The sequence below is a fragment of the Corvus hawaiiensis genome, chromosome Z (genome assembly GCF_020740725.1).
Source record: "Corvus hawaiiensis isolate bCorHaw1 chromosome Z, bCorHaw1.pri.cur, whole genome shotgun sequence".
Lineage (NCBI taxonomy): Eukaryota > Metazoa > Chordata > Aves > Passeriformes > Corvidae > Corvus > Corvus hawaiiensis.
Genome location: NC_063255.1, coordinates 64,288,727 through 64,308,771, shown reverse-complemented (window position 1 = coordinate 64,308,771; position 20,045 = coordinate 64,288,727). Strand labels below are relative to the sequence as shown.

At 37.2% G+C, this 20,045-nt stretch overlaps 1 protein-coding gene across 50 annotated transcripts in view; it reads right to left on the bottom strand.

The window, feature by feature from the left end:
* PTPRD (protein tyrosine phosphatase receptor type D) overlaps positions 1-20,045 on the bottom strand; it is a 1,183,457-nt gene that overhangs the window by 137,513 nt on the left and 1,025,899 nt on the right. For 27 of the 50 annotated variants that reach the window (XM_048291456.1, XM_048291457.1, XM_048291455.1 and 24 more), the window contains 4 exons: positions 4,963-5,151; positions 3,729-3,737; positions 2,975-2,992; positions 1,120-1,230 (listed from right to left, as the gene is read on the bottom strand). In XM_048291456.1, coding sequence (XP_048147413.1) covers positions 1,120-1,230; positions 2,975-2,992; positions 3,729-3,737; positions 4,963-5,151 — 327 coding nt within the window. The remainder of the gene's footprint in view (positions 1-1,119; positions 1,231-2,974; positions 2,993-3,728; positions 3,738-4,962; positions 5,152-20,045) is intronic. The other 23 variants (XM_048291468.1, XM_048291483.1, XM_048291476.1 and 20 more) reach the window with 2 other exon arrangements.

Genomic DNA, 20,045 nt, shown 5'->3' with positions numbered 1-20,045 from the left:
TATAGGAAAGTCAGTATGTTGGAGGAGAAGAGAAAGAAAATAAAAGATCAAATAACTTTCTATGGATGTCATAACTATGAAAGGTTTTCCTTTCTTTTCTTTTTTAATTAGACAAAAGAGTAACACCATATGAAAACATACCAGGTTGATAAAAAAATCAGCTCTAAAAAAATTTCAAAATCAAGCTAGGCATTTTTTGTAAGGTCATCCATCCTACAGTAAGATTTACAGCTGTTTATGTTTTCATTCCTGTTTCCCCCCCCCATCCCCTTTTACTGTAGACACACACACACACATATATATACACACATATGTATGTATGTATGTAATAGGCTTCATTATACAGAAATCTACATCAATCAGACATAGGAAATACTGCCTGAAACAAAGCCCTTCATTCTAGTCGAACTAAAAAAATATTTCAGTAGGTTAATAACCATTTTTAATGCTGTATAGAAGAATAAAATGGTTTTATTATTAGTCATACCTGTCATACACAGAGATATTTTCTTAAAGTAATACAGCCAATTGACCACTATCTTTCTAAAGGACTACACTTCACTCACAAGTCTTACACTAAATATATATATATATATATATACACACACACATACATCTATATTAAGAAGAAAGAGAAAATAAGAAAATACAGTTGTGCTCTGCATACAAAATGTTATAAAGTTAGAAGCCTTTCCTTTGCAGTTAGACAGCAGAGGTCAGGTAGGCATACACCTCAATGCCTTGGGGTTACACTCAGCTGATTAGTGGCACACAGAGCAGTCACTTCAGGAGTTTGAAAAGAAAAGCAAAACAAAACAAAACCAATAAAAGAAAATAAATGCAAAGCACAATTTAACTTAATGCAGGAAAAAATAGAAGTTAAAATGTAAAAATATAAATATACTTACAAACCTTAACCCACAGGATACACTGGACTCAAGAGTGCTTTAAAAGAACAAAATAAACCCCAAGCCTTTTCTCTACAGTTTAAAATTCATTTTACAATTGACACGTTTACCATGGCATTTTGATTATTACAGTGGTAACTGTATAGATCCTGAGAGTATCTTAGCCCTGAACCTGCACGAACAGTGGATGTCAGGGTTATGTCATTCCTACCTCTGACATATAGATTGGCAGGGGCAGAATAGCGTGTACCCGCACTGTTGGTTGCAACACACTCATATTTGCCTTGGTCAGATTCTTCACTCAGTTCAATTTGGAGAGCACCTGTATGAATATAAAATACATTGCCAAAGAGAGGGTCAGAGAAGGCTTTTTTATATCCATAACAATACACCTCTCAACAATATGAAAAGCTTGTATGCGAAGGTCCACTCAACGTCGATTCATTTTCTTGCTAAGGTGCACAGACAGAAAATGATGCAATGAAAAAAACAGAGATTATTTTTTTCACATCATCAGTGCTAGCACAGGAAAACAATTAGCATTTGGCAAAAAAAAAAATAAAACCCTCTCTAAACAATACTCTTTCCTAAACCATTAAATGAAGATGGGTGAGACTGCTTCAAGGAAGAATGGCTTTTGAATAAAACAGTGGAGATTAAGTAGTTGGGTCATTATAATTTTTTAAATTTTTATTTCATTGTTTCAATCTAGTAACAAAAGTAGCACAAAAGGTGGTACTCGTAAAAAAGCAGGACAGACTTCAAGAAATCTTCTGCGGAAGAAAGCCAAAAATGCGCAGCAAGAACAAAAAGGCTGCTTGAAGTGAAAAAAAAGAAATTGTATTAGTCATTTACAATTATCAAAATATTATTTTAAAGAAATAAAGCTCCTTTAAGACATGCAGATTGATAAGAAAAGAAAGACAGTTTTCCACAACTTACAATCTTAAAGTACGTTTGCTGAAAAACAAAGAGCATTTGAATTAGAAGACAAAAAAGTTCAAAAGCATGGTCTGCGCCAACAAGGAAGAACCAACCAACCACTGCTGAGGACCGCAGAAGGGCCCCCCCGAGACACCCAACAAAATCCACAAGTGGGATTAGCAGTGTGGTGTCACAAAACCCAAGAAAAATACAAAACAAGAATTACAAAAGAAGTGAACAGTTTTGCTAGAGTATCAAAAACCAACAATACCATACCACCAAGAATAATGAGTCAGTAACCTTTCATTTCCAAAGCCTGTAGATTAGAAGATCCAAAAATCCAGAGGTAAGAGAATTCCAAGAAAAAGAAAACTACAACAACGACCCCAAAAAAAAAAAAAAAAAAAAAAAGGCAAAACCACAATAAAGGGAAAAAAACATTACTGTAATTCTTTTAGGGGGAATACATAATTTTCAATTTTATGAAGTTAAAGAAAAAAAAGGATTGAAGAAGAACAAAAACAAAAACCTTTTATGAAAGATAAGACAAAAAGAAGATAGTCCATGTTGTCTTCTGCATGTCTGCTACTGTTCTCCAGACCATCTTGGCTTTGGTCCAGGACAAGAACAGCTAAGGAAGAAAAAAAATGATCTTTTTTTGCTCCAGTTGGACAAAAAAAAAAAAGAGGAAGGAAAAAAAAGAAGAAAAAAAAAAGAAGAAAAAGAAAAAAGAAGAAAAAGAAGAAGAAGAAAAAGGAGAAGAAGAAGAAGAAAAATAAAAAAGAGGGACAAATGGTACGCTGTGACTGGGCTATGGCCAGGAGACCTGGATATGCTTTCTTTGAAGCATATCACAATTTTTTTTTTTTTTTTTTTTTTTAAATGAACAAACAAAAAGGGAAAAGGAAAAGGCAATGTGAAGAAAGAAAGGTCACAACATGAGAGTCACTGATCATAACCAAACAGGACAAAGGAAAAATAAAATCAGATGATGGACATTTCTGTGGGTTTTTGTTTGGTTTTGTTTTTTCCTTAAGGAAAACAAAACAAAACAAAACCAAAAACAGGACAAAGATGAGAGGGATGAAAAGACAGAAAGAATGAGTAAGATCATTCTGTGAACGTTAGTTCAGCACTCTTACCTCTTATTGGTGTACCACCTGGGTGGATAATATGAATGCAAATAAGATTAGAAAGAAGAAGCATTAGTACGAGAAGAAGGAGGCTAGGGCTTTGGAAGAAGAATCAAATTAGATTTACAGAATTAAATAAGGTCTTAAGAGAAACTTGAATTACTATACTGTTAAAACAGGAATATATTAGATAGTATTATCAGGTTATAAAAGCAAGTTGCATTGTACCACAAAGGGCAAAAAGGCTATAATTGGCTGCACTGCCATTCTCAGAGTAGCATCTGAGTTCTTAGACGTTTGGTTATATAGGGTTAGATATGTATCAAATATGCCTCAAATACTTAAAGGAAACTTTACAAAACTGTACTTATGACATATTTTAGGAAAATATTGGAAATTCTATTTAAATATATATATATATATCTATATATATATAAAAAGAAGATACACTGAAGTCTATCTCAAAACAAACACTGTAGTTTAGGCTGGATTATGGCATTTACTATTCTAGATCTATGTGATACATGTGTACTGTTTCTTTTAGGTGTTGCTATGACTGATAAGACAACATTTCTGTGGAGGTGTGCGTGTGCGCCACTACAGGGATCTGGTGACTACACTGACTGTTAGTAAAATGCATGCCATGCATTTTAAGAATAATAATAATACTAATCATATAATAATTATCATAATCATAATAATCATAATATTCTGAATATGGAAATTAGTGGGGGTGAAGTGCGCTTCAGAACTAAGCACTTACCAATAGATTCTGGAGATTTAAATACGGAGAGAAGAAAGACAGCATAAAAATATTATTATATTCCTTATAATTTGGTACAAAGTTTTCAGTTAAAGCTTTATATACTAAATCATCTATGTCACATGTGAAAAAATCTTAATTTACATTAACAGAAGGTTAATTTACACAGTTCTGCTGACAACAAGCAAAAAGTCAGTTAACAAGACGATTTAACATCACAGGACAGGTCAAAAGCTGAGAATTCTGGGAAGACACGTGATTAAACAACTTAGATTCCACAACGATATCTACTACAATTGTCAAAGAAAGAAGCTCATTATATCCCAATGATCTTACTTTGGGATAAGTTTTAAACTTGATAAATTTAAATTTTGGGTTTTTTTTGTTTTTTTCTGTTTTTAGTCTAAAGAGAGCAAAAGAATAAACTAGGGCAGGAGGAGAGTGAGAGAACTGCTAGGGAGGTGCAAGGGGCAAAGAGAGAGAGAGAGCAGCAAAAGCTGGAATCTACACCAAAAGCAGACTTCTGTAGATCCAGAAAATATAGGATTCATAAAGCTTTAGCGTGGGCGCACACTACTGTGGCTAAATGTGTTGGAAAAATGCTCAGCCAGCAAAAAAACCCCAACTTTATTTCACAGATTACCCAAAGATTTCTTTTCCTTTTTTTTTTCAGGTATAAATCTGCATGGGAAGAAGTACTGTGCTTTATGTATTTGTGAGAGGAAAGAAGATGTGTCCAAACTGGCTAATCTTTGGTGAAGTTAAATGTGGAAAAGACAGCACAAAACACATTTTAGGTTTTAATTGAAGTGTCTAATGCAGGTTTTGGTTTTGATGAATATAACCATTGGTACTCCTTGCAATTTCTGAATGAAGTCCAATGTTGAAATAAATTTGTTAAAAAAAATTAAAAGGAAAGAAGAAAGAAAGAGGAGAAAATGGATCCATCAAGTACTGCAAAAAGCAGTAAAGAAAAAAATTATCAAAAAATACAGTCACAGCAGTGAGCAATGTGGAGTAAACAGAAGCTGCAAAACACATAGAGACAGACTCTATAGAAAGCTATGACAACATCACAGACATGGACAACACACTCAGTAACACAGAAAAGGAGAGGAGAAAGAGAAATTATTACCTATAAATAAAAATTTTTAAAAAAGGAAGAGAAAGGAAAGAAAGAAAAAGTGAGAGAGAACAACTCTGGGCTTCGGTGGAAACAGTAACAAGACCCTACCTGAGCGTAGCTGCTTGATGCGGCCATTGTTGTTGCTTGTGTCAACAGGTAAGAAATCTTTGAACCAAGTTATTTCAGGATCAGGATTGCCACTGGCTGCACATAACATGGTAGCTGTACGAGTTCGTTCAACCACCTTCAGCTGTGGGCCCATATCAATGGTTGGAAAACCTCGAGGGATTTGATCCTCTGAAAAAGAAATGTATAAATTGAGGGATTTCATGTTAGTTGTGTAGCACTGCATGAAAGCCCAAATCACCATCCTGCTTAACGTTCAGTGATCATCTAATTGTTTGTACATAAGGAACTGATTGAAAAAACCTGATACCCAGGAAGCATTTTTGGTTAACTTACATTGATCAAAATACTGATACAAAATTACAAGTTCATAAAAAATGGTTACAAACTTCATACTTATGAAATCAGAACAGATGCACTACTTAGCAGGCAACCTTAAACTCATAATTTGGTAGCGTACAACACTGATGTTACCCTGCTTGCAAGAGTCCTTACTGTTTTATGTGAAATATTGAATTACCATGTCTTTCAACAATAGGGAAAACCCCTTCTCTTTACACAAGAGAAGTATATAAGGAGGGGTGATCATGCAGTATAAGATCTGGCCAGTGACTCAGAAGACCCAAGTGGTGTTTCTTGCTTCAATCATTATTACTTATCTGCTGTTGCTCTTAACATCTACTGCCTCTGTGCTTCAATTTTCCATCTGTAAGATGGACAATATAGTGCTTTACTGCTACAGGGAAGTGCTGTGAAGATGAATGCATTGTATGATTGCAAAACGCTGAGAAATTCTAAATACTGGAGCTATGTGGATAGCAAAGTTGAAGTTGCAAGATACTCATAACGATGTTGAATAGATACAACAGTGTCTATTAAAACACTCAGATATGGCCAAAAATCCTCACGTTAGTGTGGCTAATACTGAAATATTAAAAAATACTGTACAAGAGTCATTGCCCTTCATAATATGACACCTGCTAGCAAGTAACTCTGGAAGCACAGTAGGATCAGGAAATTTCTCAGAAATCAAGTTAGCACAGCTAAAAGAATCTGTTTGAAATACACAATCTTGCTCCTCATTTCCATTACAATGGCAAAAGTCTTTTTATTGCAAAATAGTATTACTTCCATTCAAAAATGAAAATCAAAAATAATCAAAGAAAGAGGATCCACACTAACTATAAGACACGTTATTAAATGTCTCGACTAGTCATTACTGACATGCAAATTATTAGGGCATAAAACTAACAGGATAAATTGTTCAACATGAACTCTCATCATTAAGAAGTGTCATATTTTCAAATAGGTCAGATAAGTCTTCAGAATTTTCTGAAAAATGTATAGCAAGCAAGTACAGCCTACGGATCTTTGCAGTTCCTGGAGCGTGATGTTGCCCATAAGCTACTTAATTGCTTGCAATATAAGTGCACATAGATAACCATAAAATTACAGAATAGTTTAGGACCTTAAAGGTCATCTACTTTCAAACCATTTGCCATGGACAGGAACCTCTTCCACTAGACCAAGTTACTCAGAGATACATCCAACCTGGTCTTGTACACCTTCAGGGATGGGGGATCCACAATTTCTCTGAGCAACCTGTTACAGTGCCCACCACCCTCACAGTAAAGCTTTTCTTCCTAAGATCTAATCAAAACCTACCCTCCTTCAGCCTAGGAAAAGGCAAATCTCCCTTTTCCTATCCCTTTTGAAAAGCCCCTCTCCAGCCTTTTTGTAGCCCCCTTTAGGTACTGGAAAACCCAGTATAAGGGTTTCAGATCTTTTTCCTCTCCAGTCTGAACAGCTCCAACTCTCTCAGCTTCTCTTTGTAGAAGAGGTATTCCAGACCTCTGATCAACTTGTGGCTCTCCACTGGACTCATTCTAACTGGACAAAGTCTTTCTTGTGTTGGAGGCCCCAGACCTGGACGCGGTACTTCAGGTGGGAGTCTCACAAAAAAAGAAGAGAGTATAAGCATATCCCTTGAGCTCCTGGACACATCTCTTTTGATGAAGCCCAGGATGCGGCTGGCTTTCTGGGCTGCAAGTGCACATTGCAGGGTCATATCAAACTTTTCATCCACAAACAACCCAGTCTTTCTCCCCTGAGGAAGTCTTGATTCATTTGCCACTAAGTCTGTATTTTTGCTTGGAATTACTCCAACACAGGTACAGAACCTTTTACTTGGCCTTGTTGCACTTCCTCAGGTTCCCATGGGCCCACCTCTCAAGCCTGCTAAGTCCAATCCATGTCCTTAAGTGTGTTGACCACACCACACAGCTTGGTGTCATTGGCAAACTTGCTAAGGGTGCGCTCAATCCCACTGCCCATATTACTGACAAAGATGCCAAGTAGCACTGGTCCCAGTACAAATCCCTGAGGATCTCCAGTTGTCACTACTTTCTAACTAGACATTGAGCTGTTGACTGCAACTCTAGGAGTGCAACCATCCAACCCATTTCTTATCCACCAAGCAGTCCACTTGTCAAAATTCACACCTCTCCAGTTTAGAGACAAGGATGATGTTTAGGAGAGTGTCAAATGCTTTCTACAAATCCATACAGATGATTTCTGCTGTCCTTCCTCGTCCACCACTGCTGTAACCCAATTGTAGAAGGTCACCAAATTTGTCAGGCATGATTTGCCTTTAGTGAAGCCATGTTGGCTGTCACCAATCACCTCATGATTTTCAGTGTCTCTTAGCACAGTTACCAAGAGGATCTGCTGCATGATCTTGCCAGGCACTGAGGTGAGATTGTCTGGCCTGCAGACCAAGTGTCTGGGTCTTCCTTAATTCCCTTTTTAGAATGGGGGGTCATGTTTTCCCCTTTCCTGTCAGTGGGAACTTCACTGGACTGCCATGAATTTTCAAATATGATGTGTAGTGGCTGCATTCTTTCATTCCAACATGCTAGTCATTGGAGACATCCCTGTGTTTCCGTGACGCCAATTAAGGCCATAGCCCTGCAGGCATCCACACACCTCTAATACCACCTGTTTATTCCCCATCCCGCATGTGTTAGCACAAAAGTGTTTTAAGTTGCTCCCCAATGAAGCTGACTTTCTGTGTGGTGTGGCTGGAATGTCTTGGTGCTGGTCCCTCAGGTGCTCTGCTGCTGACCTGCATACCCTCTCTAGGCTGTGAACATCTCTTTCTGGCTCAGCTGTCTAACTAGTATGTGTGGGAATGCAGGTTGTCCCACACCTTATCATTATTAAACCTAATGATATCTCCCTCCCCTGTTGTATCTAATTTAAAGCCCTACCAATAAGGCCTGCTAGCCCTTGATCAAAAAACCTCTTCCCCCTTTGAGAGAACTGAATCCCATCTGCATTCAGCAAGCCTAGTGCCATGTAGGCCGTCCCATTATCAAAGAAACCAACGTTTTGGTGATGACACTAGTCATGAAACCATGTGGGTCCATCTGCTTCTTTCAATGTTACTACCTGCAACTGGAAGAACAGAGGAAAAATAATCTCCACCCCTAATTCACTGATCATCCCAGGGCCTTGGTACAGTGAACACAACTCTCTGGCAAGCTTCTGTGACTCTTCAGAACTGGGATTTCTACCAATCGGCTGATAAATGTCAAATCATTCACCAGCCATAGGCTCTTCCCAAAGAAAGCGATGTTTCATGTCTGCTTATAAACACAAAGTCTTTGCTTTGGTATTAGCTGACAAGATCTGACTTGTGACACAGAACAGGATTTTTATGACCTGACCTTTCCTACTTGGCTTATACAGAAAACCCTAGAGTCCCTTTTGCAAATACCTAAGTGTACAACAAAGATAATCTAACTTTAACGTTAATAGGATAGAGTACTAAAGAGCCTCCCTTTCTTATTTTTAATAAGGGCAATTTAATTCTATCCATCTGCCTTACACATAGAATCTCTTTGAATGAACGCTCTTCATGAAATTTTCATGAGAAACATCACAATGTAACATTCAAATACCCAGAACTGTTATATTTTTGACAGTTGTGGCTTGTATCCAACCTGGCTTTCAGGTATTTGGCAATAAACCCAGATATTCTACATCAAATGGACCAGGGAAATAATGAAACCTCTAATTGGAGGGCTTATCACAGTGGATTTAATTTTTAAGATGTTAATTACCTTTTTTTCTGTAAGTTTATTCATGATTTGTACAAAACTGTCTTTACACTTTAGTGATACCAGGTTTGACAGATCATCAAACACTCTATGAAACAAAGCTGAGCATCAAATCATTGAACAACTGCATCTCAGCCACAGTAAGAGAAAAGTAACTATTACAAAATTTTTATATATTGGTACCTCTACAATTCCACGTGAGGTGGCAAGAAAAATATTTTTTACTGATCAGTAATATGCTCATTAGGCTCTAAACTGCTCTTCCCACGTAATATTCAGTTCTAGTCAATTAGTTTGCAATTCATCAACAATTTAAATCAGATGTGACCTTCTCAAAGCCATTTGGTACTGTCATTTTGAGAGGCCATTAAAGGTCAGATTCCTCTGTCCTTGTGGCTTAGTGACTTATACATGTAATACGTATTTTGTTTAGGATGACAGATACAAGGGATTTAGAAATAGGGCACATTCTTTGAATTTGTTAGGTGTCTTAAAGGTGCTGAATTTCATTACTGGCATTAAAAGAGTGCATTTAGTACTGCATTAATATAATTTCCAACTGCTGCATAAACTCCACAAAAGTTATTTTTTAGTGTACAATCTGAACAACATAGAAGACAATTACAAAGAGAGGTTACAAGATGAGTCCTTATGAGAGAATGTTACAAAATGACCTTGCCTTGCTTAGTATCATGGTTCATAGTATTTCTGAACTCTCTGTATATTCAATTTTTTTTGACATTGCTCACCAATGCACACAGAATGGAAAACAAACAGAAGCTGGAAGCCACTGTGCCACTAGAAAGTTGTGACCTTGCCATTACTGAAACTTGGTGGGATGTGACTGAAGTGTGACTGTCGATGGCTACAGGCTCTCCAGAAGAGACAGGTGAGGAAAGAGAGAGGCAGAGGGCTTGCCCTCTACATCAGGAGGTAGACTGAGTGTGAAGAGCTGTCTCTGAAGAACAGCCATGAGCAGGTCAAAAGCCTGTGGGTAAGAATCAGGGACCGAGGCAACAAAGGGAACGTTGTGGATGGTTTTAAGTACAGAACCCTGATCAAAGGGAGCCTATTGATGAAGCCTTCTTGTTCCAGCTACAGGAGGCATCATGCTCGCAGGCTCTTTTCCTGCTGGGGCACCTCAACCATCCCAAAATCTGCTGGGAGAGCAGCACAGAAAGCTGCAGGCAAGCCAGGAGACTCTTGGAAAGCATGAGGGATAACTTCTTGAGCCAGGGAATAGACAGCAGCCCACAGGGGATAAAATTCGGGATGTTATGGGCACCAGCGTAAGTGAGCTAATCCTGAACATCAAGATTGGAGGGAGCCTGGGCTGCAGCAATCATGCATTGGTGGAGTTTGGAGTCCTGAGGAATATGGGCCAGGTGAGGAACAAAGTTACGCCCCTTAACTTTAGGAAAGCAGACTTCCAACTCTTCAAGGAGATAACCAGTGGGATCCACTGGGAGACTTCTCTCAGGGACAAGGGAGTGGAACAGAGCTGGCAGATGTTTAAGGAAGTCTTCCACAGAGTGCAAGAGCTGGCAATCCCCAGGAGCAAGAAACTGGGCAAGGAAGGCAAGAGAATGGCAGGGCTGAGTAGGGAACTGCTGCACAGACTTAAGAGAAAGAAGCAAATGCACAGGCAGTTGAAGCTAGGATGGGCGGAGACCTGAGAAGAGTAGAGAGATGAAGTATGGTTGTGTAGGGATGAGGTCACGAAGGCCTAGGTGAAGCTGGAATTGAACCTGGCATGGAAGTGTTCAAGCTCAGGTTGGATAGGGCTCTGAGCAACCTGCCCTAGTGGAAGGTATCCCTGTCTGTTCCAGAGAGTTTGGAAATAGATGATCTTTAAGGTACCTTCCAACACATGCCATTTCATGATTCTGTGATTCCATGTTCTGTAAACAATGTCCTTGCTGCCAGTTTAATAACTGCTTCCCTTCCAAGAAACTTGTTTGGAAAAAGCACATTAGCCTTTACATTCAGATTTCAATATAACTATACCTAAAACAAATGTAAAATATGTAATTTTACGTGCTGCTGTATTTGTCCTAGAGGTGAGCTTGCGTTCATAAATGCAGCAGCATTTAGGGTAGAGACTCAAACTCAGTGTTTTTGTGTGAACAGTAATTTTGATGGAGTAGTATCTTGAAAATAGCCATGAGTTAAAATTATGCTCTACCAAACAAACCATATTTACTTTTAAGTGGTATTGACAGAAAAAAGCATAGCTGTGCCACAACTATATATTATAAACCCTGTTCTGCTCATCACTCAACTCTGTTTCCTCTCATCTTAAAAAATGTGCTGCAGCAATCTGTTTTTTTTTAAATTACATAATTATTTCATAAGATTTCAGGAACTTCCCAAGCTATGTTTGAAGGTGTACTGTCAAGACTACGCATACACAAAAGCTGGAGCCAAAGAAAGAAGAGGATTTCAGTACAATGGCTTTGATCCTATGTGGTAAACCTGCATGTCTTATATACAACACAGCTAAAGAAAGAGGAAAATGGCGATATTTATCCAGGATTTGTGCAACAGCTTCTTAACATTCTGGCTACTTTTTCTGTAAAAGGTTACTTTCAGATCATGTGTAGGCCCTACTGGCAGCAAGAAGAGTGTTAGCTAGAAGTCTTAAATTTTGCATAGCTACCTTACTGAATCACTCTGGCAATCACCATCATGTTTTAACAGGAAAGACTGAATAGTGTGAATAGCCTTCTGAGTTACAGTCCAGTATGATGACATTACTATGATATGGATATGAAGTACAAATGTGAAGTATCCAAAGCAAATCGTTATTACTTTTTTTTTTTTTTTTTGGGTTTTGGGTTATGGAGTACAAAGGCAAGGTAATAGCATCAGGGCTCAAGGCCAGACAGTTGTCAAGAAAACTGGCTAATACGTTTGTTAAGTATTTAATTTCACATTAACTATTTTCACCATTGAAACACCCAGGTTCCAGAATATGAATCTAGAGTTCATATTCATATGTAGAATAAAATATTGACTTGTAGTTAAATATGTATAATCTGCCTAACTAAAATACATATTCAGAGTGTTTGACTGTGCCTCTTAAAAATACTGCTTATGTGAACCAATTATTCTTACTGTGCAATGGAAGGTGGTTCTCCACTCTATTCAGGAAGAAAAGAAAGTAAATCTATTTCAAGATTCACAGATAGGTTTGCCACAGGCAAATTTTAGTCATTCTGTAGCTCACAGAATAAAAAGGCACACATGGAGCATTCTCAGAATACATTATAGATACTGAAGATAAACTGCCACAATAAAGTTTATTATTTCAAAGAACAGTGTAAATAAAGCTTTTATTTTCACTATTCCAGATGGCAGCAGCATATAATTTGCACTGTTTTGACATCATGACCGTATTATTCAAAATCATTCTTCTTCCTACTGAACTGAATGCAGGATTGAGAACAGTAAAATCAAAGGGACTAGGGGAGGAACGAAAATCACCATTTTGCAGTGAAGTTGATATTCTGTGCTATTATTGAAGAACTATGCATATAAAGGAATTGAAAAATAAAACTGGAGCCAATTCTAATTATACATAAAAATTAAATTGGATTTAAAAGATATAAAGCATCAGAGAAGTGCCAGTTCATAAACATTATTCATATTGAAACATTTTACAAGGCAAATTTTGGCAAATAGAAGTAATTATGAGCACACAATAAATTATTTTGTGGGATCCTTTGTTCAAAGTTGCTATATAGAGATGGATACCTCTTCTTCGTGGTCCTGTACATCAGTAAAGCCAGGGTAATGGCTACCCTAGAATAATAGACCTCGGCATTGGTTGGGAGTTCTCTTTAATTTCATACAATTTTACCACAAAAGGAAAGTGAATTAGACATTGATAAGATGATCAGTAAAAATTAAACGTAAGAACAGCTGTCCATACCATCCCATCAAAACCCACACATTTCAAAATACCTTCATATACTGAAGAGACTGAAGAGATGTGCAAAGCACTTTTAATACAAAAGAAAACAAATTTGTTTAGTAGCTCTGTATGCAATTACCCTGCAAATTGCAAAGTAATGTCTATATAACAGAACATAGAGCCACTTATACTGAATTATCATTTGTATGAATATTGAAGCAGCAATTTCACATTGCATTAAGTCAGTTAACTCATTGTTATTAGCATTTAGCTTTAAATAAGTTCTCTGTTTTAACAAATGAGTGCGCTGAGCGTTTGAAATTAGATATCTTCATAAGGACATGAAAATGGAAAAAGGAATTTGCACCTTTCAGCAGTTCTCAAAATCTGCAAAATTAGACTGCACACAGCAAGCTTTTCCCAAAATGACCTATCTCATTCACACGAACAATGAAATACCCCTCACTCTGCTTCAACAATGACATTCTGAACAACAAGAATTAACATCTGTAGAGTCATCACTCATATAAAAACACAAGCCTCAAAATAATGGTTTATTCTCAGATTTGTACACAGGAGTTTCGTAGCTTAGAGCAGAGCATATAATCTGAACATCAATGTGCCCAAATTTGGTTACAATTGAACTTTTGGATGTCGGTCTGTTCTGTTTATTTGGACTTTAACAGGAAATACAAAAAAGCTGTGTCCTAAAAAAAAGAAAAAAGAAAAGGTAGGGAATCCAAGCATCCCTACCAGATGTTCCTTATCTAACACAAGGAGAGGACTCAGAGTCTGAGATAATGAAACAAAGGCAGAGAATGTGGTGTTTTAAGTGCAGGGTGTCACACACTTAGGAAAATAAATGCTAAACTCCTGAAACAAAGAGGATACAGCATCCCACATATTTCCATATGCAAATATTCACAAAGAAAATACTATATATTTTGCACTGGTGAATAAAAGACAAGAGGACTGCAAAGGGTGGCAATATGAATTTCCATGATTACCATTTCTGATCTAAGGCTTTGTTTCCAGACAGGGTTAGGATTTAGATTACACTAAATCGGGGTTAAATTGGGGCTTGCCAAGAATCAAGATTAGGAATACAAAAAAGCACACTTGCTCTAACTAGTCAATATTTTAAACATACTAAATTGTGCTTTTATATCCTCCTTACTTTTGTTTGAAAAATAAAGGGGAAAGTACAACAGCAGTGTAGCGCAGGCAGTCTTTGCTTTAAGCTTTACTTTTTCACATCACATACAGCTTTATGGTGAGGTAAATAATGAGATGAGCAGCAGGTTCATATGTACACCAGACCACACTTTTCATGTTAGCAGCCTGAATATACTGACTGGTCCAGAACATATAAAAGCATTCTTTTCCTTTTCTTCCTCTCCCTTCTACTCATTAGTACCCTGTGTTAAGCTATTTATACCAGTAACTACATATGACACTTTCTATAAGTAGTTACCTCATACTCACTCTTAAGTATAAAGCAATAAATCATCGCAACCAAGTTCCAACATCTCAGTTTGAGAATGGGGCAGAAGCATCTTGTTTTCTTGCTTTCAAACAAGCAAGAGAGAGAAGAGGAAATAAGAGCAGTCAGAGTTTTCAGACCTTATAGTCTGCATCTCCCTCCTACCTCCTCATGGCCATTTCTGTTACTGATGTTACACAGCTTTCAAGGAATTGTTCCCTCAATGCCATGACCTTCCTCAACGTTTTTTAATTCAGCCTATATACTCTGTAGCCCAAACTTTCAACTATACACTATACTAACTGCATTAATGTCACAGCTGCAGAATTTAAGAACCTGACAAAGGAACTTGTCAAAACCATTAACTTTGTTGAAGTATTGTTTTTAAAGGAGAATAACACTATTTTCTGCATTTCTAGATCAGCATTAAACTTGTACATTTTAGAAAGAGAAAAGGACTATTTTCACTTTGGTAAGTGGTTAGAAAGGTGCCCCAAAAGACCTACTGTTTGGCTTCTTAAAGGAAGAAAATGAGGAATAAGGGTTATGAAATTGTATCCCTTGAGTTCTAACATGCGGTTAGGATGTTGAAAGCACTTTTGGTGCAGTGAATTAAACTGTATAGTGTCTATGCATTTCAACTGCTTTTCTAGTGCCCAGCACAACAATGCACCCCTACAGATGTAACAATGTGAATGTTACTGTATCATTTCAATAAATAGCAAACCTAAGTGTGAAAAAACTCAGTAAAAGTCCTATTATTGCTGAAGAGATGGAGAAAAAAGAGATATGTTGTCAGAACAGAAAAGGAACTCGGGAAAAACGTAGACAAAGAAGATATCCCTTGAAATTCAGTACTACTCAGTGTTGTACTAATGTTACTCATACAAAATATGAACCATTTTTCTACATCCAATGCAGCATTCATCTTCATTGGTCTGAACAGCATGCTTACAACATCCATAATGCTTACATGATTACAGATAGGTGATTGTAAAAAAGAAATAGACACAGTAGCTTCCCATTTTTATGGATTTTTTTCTTGTTTTAAGTCCTTCCTCCACTATGAACATGTGTCTATCAAATAAGAAAACGCTGGAAGATGTAAGACAAAAAACAATGCCTTGTATCAAGTACTCCTAGTATTTATAAGCAAAAGACAGAATCTGAAGTGCTGGTAAATATTAAAACACATGGCATCTTTTAACTTGTATGAACCTTTAACAGAAGAAAGAAAGTAGTTCCTTTATGGGTAGATGGTGCAGCTCTTCTCTGATTGCTTGGCTATGCAGGGAATGGGTGTGCTCTAGACTTCACTCTTCATATGCTCGAATATGAAGGAAGAATCCCTCTCACTACTTGTGTGTGTCACCACCTTTGGCAACATTCCCTTTCTCTCACAGATACTGAGAAGATGCCCATCTTCTAAGAGGGATCTGTCAGCAGAGAAGAACAGGTGTAGGAAAAAGAAGAGAAGGGAGTAGGTATGAATTTCTTTTTTTGTTTGGGGTGAGCTTCACCACTTAAAAGGAGTTCTTTGTCCAGACGAGGATGCTGCAGGGGGAAAACACTACTGACTTCTGTTCTGGAATGATACAGAAGGGCTTTCTCTCTAGCAGAGGACACAAATTGCTTAAAATACCGCTTTTCATAGTCCTCTGGCAAGTTCAATAACCACTGCTGATAAAAAACCTCTAATGAGCATGGAGTCACACAGAACTTCATATTAACACTTTATAGTATACATGTGGCTAAGGCAGTCAATATTTCAAGGTTTTCATCTTGTAAAGACTCAAAAGATTCATGATGTCAAAGGTTCATTTTGTCCCCCAAATCCAATGTTTAGAACTGTCTGTGGCCTGTGACTTTGAGTCCTACCTGAAATTTTTCTGCTGCCCTAAGATGAAGTGGAAATAGTCTGTGATTGAACATGCTTCGCGATATAATAGTGGGTGCTGCTATTAGAGGTAATAGATAATGTCTGTACTGTGAGTTATTGTGTGGAAGAAAATGCTCAACACGCTCTGAAGCATTCTCTGAAGCATGGCAGAGGCCCTGCCTTGAGCTTGCACAGACATGATGCAAGGCAGCGCTCGCTCTCATCTACAGGGAACTTGCTCCTGTCCTGTGCTCCTCCAACACATTTTTCACAATAATATTCACATGGCCTTGAAAGAGGTATTGTGAATCCCTGTGAGCTGAATGGAGCATACTCAAGCAGGCTCTCTGGAAGACCGAAGGAGAGAGATTACTTTAAACACGACACTTTCACATTTGTCTAGCAACAGCAGCTAATATTTCTCATGGAACTGTAAATGAGGAGTGATGTGGGAATTAATTCATAAGATGTTGAACATAGAACAATACCAGATTTACTCAGCTTTGCTATAACTCTTGCTGCAACTTACTTGACTGATTCCACCACAAATTATTTTGTCAGTAATTTCAAATAGCATCTTGGCTGGGCATAGGAACATAGAATGTTAAAAAGTGTTTTTTTTAAAAAACTCCTTTACATGCTGAGATCAAGGTTCACACCTCTAACCGCATCATAATTATTTTAACTACTTTTTCATTATTTTAAATAATTATGAAATTCAGTGCTACCTCTGAAAAAGGTAATGAAATCAAAATCCACAATGGGTAGTATAAATTGAAATTTATTAGTCTACAGTCTGGGTGATTATATTTAAGTTATAAATAAAAATGTGGTCCATAATATCTTTAAACATTTGCATAGTAAACATTAAACTGATTTTATGTATAGTATAGGCAAGCTTTTTGTTTTCACAGTTTCTGTTTATTTTCTCACCAACTTCTATACATCCAATCAAAGATCATCAGTGATTACTGATCTTTTTAAATACTGAGCCTTGGTTGTTTCTTGTTAATTTTGTTTTAGTTTGTTTTAATTTTTTGTAGAAGAAATTTCTGCAAATGAAAATGATAATTAGTTAACAAAAACCAGTGATGTTTAAGCTCCAGTGGAATACTTCACTAGTGTGGACATAAAAAGCAGATGTTCTGTGTAGCTGGAAGTCATAGACCTAAATGAAGGCTGGGATAATGTTTGAATAGTCCAGTGTGATTGCCAGAAGGGCCAAGAGTCATCATGTCAGGTGGGGCGGGAGGTGGGTGGAGGAAGTGCAACATAGAAAGAATAGAAGAAAGTTTCATGTTATGTCAGTTACTTGCAAATTCATCACAAACTGTTTTGTGAAGAATAGTTAATGAAGTCAAACAGCTGCAGAGAGCCAGTTCCTGCCTTTGAGCAGACGTAGTGTGACAGAGTAAGCTTAGCATAGCATTGTATATGTCAAGCACATCAAAATCAGTGTAACCACAAAAAACCTCCACACCAACTTTGTCAACAGACTTAACAGGTAAATTGCACGAAGAAGGTACAAAAGAAGAAAACACAATGCTTGGTAACTGACACTGAACCGTGCCATAAATCAAGTCCCTCATGATGGGAGAGAATTTGCTGAAAGTCCTTGCAAGGAGTTTCAAAGATAAACCGAGACTTTTCCTTGAGTTTCAATGCTTCCAGTTGTTTATTAAGTCTTATCAGAGGAACAGAGCCACTAGCGTGACCCAGGTACAGTACAGAGCACAGAAAAGCAGGAGTGAGAGAGCCCCCGATCAAGATTTACACAGCCTTTTAAAGATATTTTAACCAATAGTTGCTAAAAACATTATTTTCACTTTCCTACCAATTATTCAGTAAGACGGGCAGGAACTGCGGAATTTTCTATCCAATCATCCCAAACCACTTTTACTGCAGAATATGGAGTAGTAGAAGAAGGAGAAGAAGGTTTAGAGAACAACAACAATCCTCCATTTTGATATTTTTTACTCTTATCTATTTACGACAAAGAGAAGCCCAAAACCTCTAAATTTTTCACCCTGTGACAATCTTACATAGTAGTCTATCACCTAATTCACACCACCGTATTTTCTAGTTGTTGTCTGACTGTTGGTAATTTTTTCCAAGGTCTGAGCTAAAACAGTGTTGTTCAGGGGGGTAAGAACCCTTAAAAACAGGCAGAGAAATATTCTCAGCACTCTGGGTTCCTACAGGTAACAGAAGATGTGAATCCGTCCAGTGGTGAATTAAAACTTAGGGAAAGGCCCTATGCTACAGAAGCAATGTAAGCAATTGACTGAGAGGGCCAGGGCTATATGTGATTTCAACAATGGAACTGTTTCTCTTTGGACTTATTAGTAGTAACATCTGTCATCCATTTTACGACAACACAAAACTCATTTCTTTTAGAGAAAAGAGATTGAACTCTTTTTCCTGTAGGCTGGAGAGGTAGACATGAAGATTATTATATGTAGCCTTTAGAAGCAATTGGGAACAGGTCAGATGTTACAGTAATTGAGAAGTAATTTCTACCACTAAACAAATACATAGCAATAGATCTCAGACCATACAAAAGTATTTCAGTATTCCAATGTTGTTTTGTACCTGAAAAAAACTTAAAAATCAATCTGTGCATGCTAAATAACATTCTGGTTTTATTTTATTATGGCACCTACTTTGAGTAAGTGATACAACAAGCTATTCCATTAACTGAAATGTAAGATGGATTCTAAAAAGAAAGGTTAGTTGTTTTCGCCTTTTCTGTTGCTTCCATCTCCTCTGGCATATGAGGAAAATATCTTGCTAATATATAGAGAGCTTTTTGTGTGTGTGTTCTTGCTTGAAATATTGTGCTTCTGGAAAAGTTTTGTCTAAACTATTTATTTTGATGCATCCCGATGCTGATCCTTTCTGATTTTTAACCTTTAATATGACACATTTAAGCCTTCATGACCTATTGCAGGTATATCTCCATAAACACCGTTATCTCCAAAGCTCCACCTTAACATCTTACTGTCCTTTAAAAACCCGGTAACAACTTCAAAGACCACGAGCAAGAGCTTTGAGAAAAAAACAACCTCTTGAATTTTGGTCCTAAAATGTCTATGCTTCTACAAAGCAAGAGAAAAAAAATCTTTTTCTATTATCAGTTAGGCCAAAAGTTTCTAATTCTCTTTGTCATTTAGCAGCTGGCTTTGCACGAAAGTCAGCATCATGGAGATGACAGCTGCAGAAACATGACGAAGTTCTTGCCTGAACACACTGAAAATCTCCCTCTGCATTAAAATGTCTGAAAGATCTTGCAAACTATCAGCAAGTACCTCACAAATCTCCATGGGTGTTGCTGATCATGCTTAGCAGCTCAGACAGGAAGTGAGACTATGTGAGCTTCTATTACTAACTTCATTATTCAAAAGAGAAACAAAACAATGTTCTTGCAAGATAATGTCCTGCTGAAGTCTTCAAAGACTGACAACAAGCATACTTAAATGTTTCTATCAGTTTTAAAGAAGCTCAACAGAAACACCTTTCTCAAGATAAAAATATAAAAAAATACTTCCGAAAACTTAATGACTACCACACATAGCACTCTTATTTTGTGCTTAAATTTGGACACTAAGTATTTTATTCCCGGAAAGAAGATAAAAATTCCTTAGAAAATATCTTATTCTACATGAA